We start from the raw sequence: 10,311 nt of genomic DNA, 5'->3' as shown, positions 1-10,311 counted from the left end.
ACACTGCCAATTATTGTTGATGACATGAATGCTGAGATAGTTAAACCGTAAGTCTTAATTTATTATAAATTACATTAAATCCAATGATAGATTTTTATTATTAATTTGTGTAGACTAATATTAATTTTCATCAAATTTTATTTATTTAACCCTGTAAGACCCAGTGTTCATAATTAAGTACATTCACTTTGAACTTTTCCCAAATACTATTCATATTGACACAGTAGTGACTCTATAATATTCTATTCATACTTACTAGTTGCAATTAGAATTGTTCCAACTTAAATAATAATAACATTCTCACTAAAAATAAGCTATCATGATGATTTGCAGAGCAAATTCACTAATTGATACTTGATTTTGTGTAACATGTTATTCATTTTGTATTGAAAATATATACATATTGAAAATATCTAAACAATTAGTAATTTCTTATTTTTTACCTTCTTAAAGTACAAGATTGATTTATCATGTTTATTATTAATTTAAATATTTAATTGTAATTCTGTAGGAATGCTGGAGTGTATATATAAATATGAATGTGTACAAGTATATCTTCAAAAGAACAATTTTATTTGATACACAAAATTCTTCATCAGGAATATTTGTAAAGATTATATTGTAAAAAAAATTTTACTCAAACAGAATCGGTATCTGAGCCTTAAATAGTTAAAGAAACTATCGATATTTTTATATAAAATAAAGTTTGTAGAATATGCAACATATCACACTAACGTACATTAACATAATATATTTTAATTCTTCAATCTTGTATTTTATTTAATTTTTACTATTTGTTTCTATTAGAATAATAAATCTTTTCTCAATATCTAATATGAATTTGAACTTGTTACAGAAGTACATCCAAGCGTACAAAACAGGACATGAAATCGTCGGATGATAGCCCAAGGAAAAACAAACTGCGTGCGAAGCTCGCAAAATTGAAAGCACAAAATAAAACGCTCCGCGAAATAATCCGACGACTTCATTTGAAGGCAAAAAAGAAGAACATACGAGACTAAAGAGCCACAGAAACTAACGAAAAAGAAATTTTAAAAAAATTAGGTCGTAAGTTATTACTACAAAGCTTTAATAAAATATTAGCGATACAAATTGATGCACAATGCAAAAACAAATATGGCAGAAGATATGATCGTGATTTTAAAAAATTCACTTTGTCATTGTATTTCTTAAGTCCAAGAAGTTATAAGGAACTGAAAAAAACAATTGCCTTCAATATGTTCTCTACAATTATTTACACAAAAGTGCAATATTGTGCCTGGTATAAATGATAAACTTTTTGAAGCACTTAAAATAAAATTGAATACATTACCATTAATGGAGCGCTATTGCGTATTATGCGCAAATGAAATGAGTTTGAAAAACTATTTATTTTATAATATTTCGCGAGATGAAATAATTGATTTTGAAGATTTTGAGAAATAGGAAAATATCTGTATCTGCAAAAAGTATATTAGTTGTAATATACGTAGCATCGCAGAAAACTGGAGAATTGGAAACTGCCCGTTTGTCATTGCTTTATAGAAACTGCATGTCCTGCTACATTTTTAAAAAATATATTTGACATCATTATAAAATTAAAAAACAATGGTGCATGCTTTCATTTCTGATATGAGTTCAAATTTTATCCAACTATCCCATATGTTAAATATTTCGGTAGATAATTCAAGTTTTATAGTTGATGGAAAAAGACTTGTTTATATCTTTGACATTCCACATAAAGCAACTTTCAAGTAGATAATAAAATAACTTCGTGGAATTTTCGTATCGTAGAGTTTTACAAGAGAGATAGCAAATAATGGATAAAAGCAGCTCCTATATTAACAGATCTCATATAGAATCAAATAATTTTTTAAGAATGAAAGTTAAATATGCTGCACAAATATTTAACAATCATGTAGCAACAGATACGTGTACACAGATGTCTTCTGGTGCTTTTCCAACTGAAGTTGGAACTATAGATTTCATTGATTACTTTGACAAATTATTTGATATATTAAATTGATATATTAAATTATTTGATACATTATTTGATATATTAAATTCATCCAATATAAATAATTCTAAAGAATATCGAAAAGTTTTTAAAAGTGATAAAATAAACAAATGTAATTTTTACAAAATATATTGAATTTTTAAAAATCTATTAAAGTAATTATTACAATAACAATAAATATGTAAAACTAAAATGCTTAGATTTCTGGCAGATCACAATTAAAAGTACAATTCAACTTTGGACGACTTTAAAAAATTATAATTTTCCAAACATGCAGATTAAATCAAGAATCAAATCTAGTATTGAAAATTTTTTTGGTTTCATTCAACAAGGTGATAATGTACATTAATCCAACACCTATACAGTTTAAGTAATGTGCTAAACAGTGCTAAAAAATTATTTATGAATGAAATTATTAGAACATTTGGAAACGTAAAATTGTGTGAACGATGATTATTGTGATAACAATGATTTATTAAATATTGTCGGAAATACTACAGAGACGTCCACAATTTCTTGTTCCATCGTCAACGAACAAAATTTTAAAAATTCCTGTACATGATTATTATTCAATGAATCTGCCAGAGGAAAATGCATTTAAATATGTTTGTGACTTTTTAGTAAAATAATGTTTAGCAATACATTCATGTGCTGCGTGTCAAAATTTTGTAAATGACACCAAGGTTATCTTAGATAATACAACGCTATATTGTTTTTTTCGAGCTTATGAAAATAAAAATGGAGATTTATTTGATAATTTAAATATATCAGCTAATGATTTTTGTTACTACATTCACAAATTAGAAGAAATATTTGTCAAAAATTTTGAAAAAAATGGTTATAAAGAAAATATTGGTAATTATCTGTTCCATTTGATACAAAATGTAGCTTTTGAATCACCATGTTCAGATTTCCCAAAAGATTTCTTAATAAAATTGTTTCTCCGGATACGTATTTATTACACATTATCGCAACATAATAAATCATGTAAAATAATTACTCGAAAGAATAGAAAACTTTTAAACATTTATAATTCTTCTTAATTTGTTGCGTTTTCTATCTACAATCTTGTTTTCATAACATACTAATTGTAATTTATGATTTATAAATTATAATTATTGTATTTATTTTATTGCATTTTTTACAAGTTTCATTGGTTTTCTTCTTCTTTGGTTCATATTGAGATGGATCGAGTAGTTGAGATATGATTCAAGAAAAGTTGGACAATGAACTGTATTTTTCATTTTATTATTATATATTTCATGGAATGAACTGTTATGTGTACGTTACTATATTTTACATCTTTCTTCAACTCCATTTCTTATTATGTTTATTAATTGCATGCTTTGTTTACTTTCAAAGTAAAGTGCATAATTACACTATATTTACTAATTGAACGTTTTATTATATACATGTGTTATAAATATGTTTTATTTACTTTCAAATTGCATTATATTATAATTTATACATTGTAATACTTTCAAAATATTTTTTTTAATTGCATATATATTATTTTTATTATGCATTATTTATTGTTCGTATTTATTCTTCACAATAATGTTGTTATGTACATATTATTTTAATTTTAATTTTAAATGTATGTTTTATAACGTTTCATAACATTTTTATAGCATATATTTACAATTATGTAATATTTGAATATTTCTCTATATAAATATTTGTTTTGTATTTTATTATGTTTAATTTTATATGCATGTGTTGTAAATATGTTTGCTTGTGTTGTATTTGCCAGATATTTAATTAATTTATATATTTATTGAAGTTTTTATATGTTACAAGGATGAAGAACAAGGATGACAAATCAACAATTTCGGTCAATGATGCTTGTGGCTATTACATGCGCCATAAATTTCACACATACATATTAAATACACACTTACATATTAAACATGGAATTTATTAAAAATAAAGAAATGGAAATATACAAAAAATAAAATATCTCTTGATTCTGTTTATTAATAAAACATTCCCTTTTAATATTTTAATGCAGTGCTTTGTATGTATATATTATATGTCTTAGTATAATTATTAAAATTATTTTAATATATTGTATTAATAAATATATATCTTTTCTATATAAAATATATTACATTTTTTTTATTTATTATATTTTAAATTTATTTTTTGGACATATAAATATATATATATAAATTTTCTTTTATATCAATTCATAACATTTTCATATATTTACAATTGTGTAATATTCGAATATTTCTCTATATAAATATATATTTTAAAAGTAATTTAATATTTTTTCTAATTTTTCTACACACATTTTCTCTTTATTTTTTAATATATTTACAATTTATTTTTATTAATTTTCATTAAGAATTTTCAGATTATTCCATTGCAATAGTAGGTTTATTCGCGTTGCATGTTTTAATATGTTTCTACAGTTCTAACAGCTCTTACTCCAATTTGTTGAAACGCGACGCGAAATCTAGTGAGTTTTGACAGAACAAAAAAAGGATGAAAAGAGAAAGAAGTTTAGGTGGTAACTATGCTATGCTAGGTAATTTACTTATTTTACATATGCGCACTCTATTTTGGCCAACACTAGCATGCACTAACATCAAATGTGCCGACAGAGAGTTGCGCTACTGTATTGTATGTTATACTAGAGTTGCTCGGACTGGCTCGGAATATCAATGTTCGGTCTTCGTGTTTTCAATCTTCATTTATATCAGTAAAAACACGTAATCATCAATCACGAACAAATGTTGTGCGTCAGTTCCACAAATTGTATGTTTTCGAAGTACAATCAATGATATGTCAATATTTCTGAGTGCATATAAATTTTGATAAACTGTAATTTGAGGTTATATTGTTACGAATTACACAATATTGCAATTAATTAAATAATACGGCAAAATGTCTGAAGATGAAGTGGAAAGCTTCGAAGTTACTGATTATGATTTGGATAATGAATTTAACATCGCTCGTCCCCGACGCAAACTGACGAAGAAACAACAAATGCTAGGTATGTTAACCTTTGCAAGTATTATTTTTATAATTAAATTGAGACAGAGAATCGAAGGAATCAAAGAATTGGAAATGATTTGAAACACAATACTTGATTCTTTATTAATAACAAAATTTTTCAATACTATATACAAAAATACACTATATACATATAATTATTATGTTCTTTTAGGTATAGTTTATTTTTTCATAACATATATTTTGTTATAAACAGGAATATGGGCAGATGATAGTGATGAAGATGAATTATCTGCCAGACCATCTTTTAAAACTTTTAACAAGGGTCCTAAGAATTATACAGCACCAGTTAATTTCGTCGCTGGTGGTATCCAACAAGCAGGACAACCAAAAGAGAAGGAGGCTAAAGAGGATGAAGAAGATGATGAAGAGACAAGAGATTCTCAAACAAAACACAGTAGCTCGAGGTAAGAAATTTAAACATAACTATTTTTAATATAAATATATTTTTCTTCCTTAATCTTTATTAGGGAATTTATACATATACATATATATGTATATATATATATATATATATATACATATATGATTTTTTCATTTAGTTCAGAAGATGAGAGATCAAATAATTCAAAATCACGTCCATCCTTCTCTTTGAATTTGGACAGCGACATTGCAGGTCTACGTAAAAAGCGCCATCAAGTGAATCCCTTATTGATGAAAAGTGGAATGGGTAGTTGGGAAGTACATACAAAGGGCATTGGTGCTAAATTATTGCTACAGGTATTTTACAAGCAATATCTTATTTATTTATTGTAAATCAGAGTAAGATAAAATAAAGTAGTAAATTAATAAAAAACATTTTTTATTTAGATGGGATTTGAACCTGGTAAGGGCTTAGGTAAACAACTACAAGGAATAAGTGCACCAGTAGAAGCACATCTCAGAAAAGGAAGGGGTGCAATAGGTGCATATGGTCCAGAAAAAACACCAAAAATTCCTGAGAAAAAGAAAGATGATGATGGGGAGGAAACAAAAGAATCCAAATCTAAAGTATCTCAATGGCGGAAGGGTGACAGCAACAAGAAAAAAATCAGATATTGTTATAGAAGTGTAGATCAAGTTTTGGAAGATGGAAAACTGAAACCTAATAAAAAATTTCCAGTATCAAGCGATATGAGTAGAGTTAAAGTTATTGATATGACAGGACCAGAACAAAGAATTCTTAGTGGATACCATGCAATAGCTGGTGGTCAGCAGTGTCCTGATGAGACTGTAATTACGTCTGATAAGAAATCTAAAGTGAACTTTGCTCTGCCTGAATTGCAGCATAATTTAAATTTACTTGTAGATATGTGCGAGCAAGATATTATTCAAAATGATCGACGAATGAGACATTTAAATGATAGAGTAATTGCTTTAGAAGCAGAAAAAAAGAATTTATCCAAAGTTATGGATCAACATAGTCAACTTATTGATACTTTGGAAAATGTACTTGTTATTGTAGATAAATTAATGAATGAAACAAACGAATTGTCATTGCAAGAAACTGCAGAGGCTTTCAAAAATTTACAAAACAATTATTATGAAGAGTACAAGATGTACGAACTTGGTGAATTAGCTAGTAGTTTCGTGGCGCCGAAAATAAAGGATTGTTTGCTTAATTGGAATCCATTAATACAACCAAAACAACCCATTAAATTATTTGAACAATGGAAGGATATCTTGGAGAATGGAATTACGACATTACAGACACGGACTATGCAGTCATATGATCAACTAGTATGGAATGCATGGATGCCATCAGTTAGAGGAGCCATACAGTAAGTAATTTTTATAATATATACTAATATATACGTATAATATTTTGAAGAAGTAAATTAAAGGATATAAGAAAATATTCACGTTTTTATTATTTACACATCTGTAAAAATCTATAGTTTTAAGTATCTGTACCTTCTAATATTTTTATTTATAAATTAGACAGTGGACATGTAGACTGCCTGAACCTTTAATTGAATTAATAGAATACTGGATGCCATTATTACCCAATTGGATTTTAGAAAATATATTAGACTTACTAGTGTTACCAAAATTAACATTAGAAGTTGAAGAATGGAATCCTCTTACTGATACTGTACCTATTCATACATGGATTCATCCTTGGTTGCCATTATTACGTAAGTGTGTGTGTGTGTATATATGTACAGTAGCGTGCAAAAGTTTCTAGCCACTGACATTTTATATTCTAATTTCTAAAAAAAGCCTGTGATAAAATTTTAACCATTATCACGTATAAGTACAAAACGTGGATAACGAAATCTTGTATTAACATCCGATAATAATTAAAATTTAAATTTTCTTCTTTTTTTTTTTTTTTCAATAAATTAGAGTATACAAAATGTCACTGGCTGGGAACTTTTGCACGTCACTGTACATACTTAAATTTATCTTTTAACATGATTTTCATATATTGATTATATAAATGAATTATTGTAATAATAACTGTTTTTATATCATTCAAGGAAATCGTTTAGATACTTTGATTTATCCAATAATACGTAGAAAACTCGGATCTGCATTAGGAGGTTGGCATCCATCAGATAGATCCGCTAGATTAATGTTGCAACCATGGGCAGAAGTATTTGCTAAAGGAGATATGGAAACATTTTTAGTCAAAAATATTATTCCAAAATTGCAAATAGCCTTATCCGAGTTTGTTATAAATCCACATCAACAGCACTTAGATCAATGGAATTGGGTGTATGAATGGAAGGAATTAATACCTGTTCATATAATGGCAGGATTACTTGACAAATTCTTTTTCCCAAAATGGCTACAAGTTTTAGCACTTTGGCTCAATCATTCGCCTAATTATGATCAAGTAACAACTTGGTACATGGGTTGGAAAGGGATGTTAAATGATAAGTTACTAGCGGAACCAGTAATAAAAGGTACGTCGCATTATTATATTGAATTTACATCTTTTGTTTATAATAGTTGATAATTATTAAATTATAAAACAAATATGATTTACAGAGCATTTTAAGAAAGCATTGGACATGATGAATAGGGCTGTCAGTGGGCCACAAACTCATCAACCTGGCGCAATAGAACAAGTTTCATATTTAACAAGCTTAGAAAGAACTCAGCCAACAATATCACAGGTGGCACCGATTGCGCAGCCGAGAATGGAGGTATAGCACATTATCCGTTTAAATTATGCGATGTTAAATAATGGCACATGTAATATGCATATATTTTTTATAAAATTATGCTATAATTTTCTTACAGAGACTCGCAGAGGCAGTACGAACAGCTTCACAAATACCACAGGGTTTCAAGGATTTCGTACAAAAGAAGTGTGAAGAGAGAGGTATATTATTTATGCCGATTCCGAATAGATATAAGGAGGCTAAGCAAGTGTACAAAGTGGGTAATGTTCAGGCTTACATTGACAGCAATGTCTTATTTGTATGTCATAATGGTACAAATTGGATGCCAACGCATTTGAATGCCTTGTTGGATATGTCTGAACTTTAATAATATATGGTTTAATAACATGATTAATAATGATAATAATGATTGTTCAATGCATGTTTTATATTGTGTTTATATTGTAAATACATATATTTCTTCTAAATATTATGAGAGAAAAAAGAGTTGATTAATTATATCATTTAATTTAATTTTATCATTTTATATCAATTCATGATGTATATTTAAATCTATGTATTTATGCTTAAGCAATATGTATCATTTTTTGTTTTATTAAAGTATAATAAATCAATATATTTTGATATGCGTTGCATATTTTTATTACTTTCTAAAAGCACTTATTAAATTATATCTTATTAAATATATCTTATTAAATATATCTTATTAAATATATCTTGTAAAATGTAAGATAAACACAGCTCGTTTTAGTAATTAAAAATTAATCAATAAAACCATTTTGATACATATGTAGGTACATTATCAACTTCTATTCAGTTATATACACGTATAGACGTCTCACTAAAATAGTTCACTTCCATAGATTGAAAATTTTAAGCAACATTTGCATAGATATTAATAAATGTCTATTATTTTAAAAAACCTATTTAATTTTAGGAAATCGTACACATTATGGATTTTCTTATTTGTTTTGATATTATGCATTATAACGTGAAAATTAGTAACTTTTATTTACATATATAACATGTGTATACTTTTATAACACTCGAATTTTATTACTTGTAATTTAAACGTATATAATTAAATATAATAATTACTAAATAAATTAGATATTTTAAGTTAAGTTATAATTAAATAACAAAAAAATCTGATTATACATATCTGTGCAAGAGATGTAAAAGATAATAAAAGTACATATTCGGATGGAGAGGTTAGGCGAAAAGATTCGGTTTCTTGGCGTTAGAAAATTAACGTATAAATCGACAAAATTATTAGGAGTGTAAGAAGTTATCAGAGATATCTAAGCGTCATGACGGCAGCGGCGTTGTCTTACTTGTCACCGAAAGCAAACATGCGATTTCAATTTCGTTATCATATTCTACATCTAAATGCGCATAAAGCCGGTTCTACATTAGTTGCAAGTTTGTTGCGACAGCCAATCTGAAGCTCGCATTTTGAAATCAACGCTTCATATTGGCTATCGCAACAAACTTGCGATCGGCTTGCAACTAATGTAGAACCTGCTTAATATGATACCATACCTCGTATAAGTTATTTGAAACAACTATAATCAATAATTATTTAAATAATTAATATTGAACTTTGAATAATATTGACCTTTTATTTAAAATACTAATTAAACAAAAGTGGAAACTTGATGTTTGTATGAAATATTGAAAAATTATAAAAATGAAATAGATAGTAAACTCGGATGAGGTAAGATAGACGAGAGTCACGTTTCTCGAGGTTGGAAATCTCAGAAAATAAATCCGAAGTAACAGGAACGCAAGATAGCGAGAAGGTAAGGCGAAGAATCGGGTTTGTCGGCGTCCCGAAAATCTCGAGAAATAAATCCAGAGTAATAGGAGCGCAAGATAGCGAGAAAGTAAGGCGAAGAATCGGGTTTCTCGGCGTCTCGAGAATCTCGGAAAATAAATCCGGAGTAATAGGAGTACACGTTAGCAAAGAGGTAAGGTAACTTCTAACAACCTTCTCACTTATCCTGCTTTGCTAATACTTCAGGCGATTTTTCGACGTCAAGAAGCGTGATTCTCGTTTATCTTAGCATCCAAATTTACCAATTTTATTGACTTACAGTATCATTTTTTTAACTTTACACTGGAGATAAGAAATATACATAAATATAATCAATCATTCAA

The 10,311-nt window shown here is 27.5% G+C and overlaps 2 protein-coding genes across 2 annotated transcripts in view; both read left to right on the top strand.

Moving 5' to 3' along the window:
* LOC105624569 overlaps positions 1–3,974 on the top strand; it is a 5,217-nt gene extending 1,243 nt beyond the window's left edge. The window contains exons 4-6 of the mRNA XM_012205927.1: positions 3–47; positions 857–1,068; positions 3,818–3,974. Of these exons, the coding sequence (XP_012061317.1) occupies positions 3–47; positions 857–1,022 (211 nt within the window). The 3' untranslated portion in view covers positions 1,023–1,068; positions 3,818–3,974. The remainder of the gene's footprint in view (positions 1–2; positions 48–856; positions 1,069–3,817) is intronic.
* Positions 3,975–4,909: 935 nt separating this feature from the next.
* Positions 4,910–8,775, top strand: LOC105624548 (tuftelin-interacting protein 11). Its single transcript, XM_012205908.1, has 8 exons — positions 4,910–5,018; positions 5,235–5,445; positions 5,581–5,758; positions 5,849–6,798; positions 6,959–7,155; positions 7,501–7,929; positions 8,015–8,172; positions 8,270–8,775. Exons 1-8 carry the CDS (start codon positions 4,910–4,912, stop codon positions 8,516–8,518), a joined length of 2,481 nt encoding a protein of 826 aa, XP_012061298.1. The 3' UTR covers positions 8,519–8,775.
* Positions 8,776–10,311: the final 1,536 nt, after the last annotated feature.

Source organism: Atta cephalotes (assembly GCF_000143395.1).
Source record: "Atta cephalotes unplaced genomic scaffold scaffold00081, whole genome shotgun sequence".
Taxonomy (NCBI): Eukaryota; Metazoa; Arthropoda; class Insecta; order Hymenoptera; family Formicidae; genus Atta; species Atta cephalotes.
The sequence above is the reverse complement of the archived record's forward strand: the minus strand, read 5'-3'. Positions and strand labels throughout refer to the sequence as shown.

Coding starts and splice junctions, on each gene's coding strand:
- LOC105624548 (XM_012205908.1), top strand. CDS start 4,910: ATGTCTGAAGATGAAGTGGAAAGCTTCGAAGTTACTGATTATGATTTG. Junction 7,156..7,500: donor TCCTTGGTTGCCATTATTAC/GTAAGTGTGTGT, acceptor ATATCATTCAAG/GAAATCGTTTAGATACTTTG. Junction 7,930..8,014: donor AGCGGAACCAGTAATAAAAG/GTACGTCGCATT, acceptor TATGATTTACAG/AGCATTTTAAGAAAGCATTG.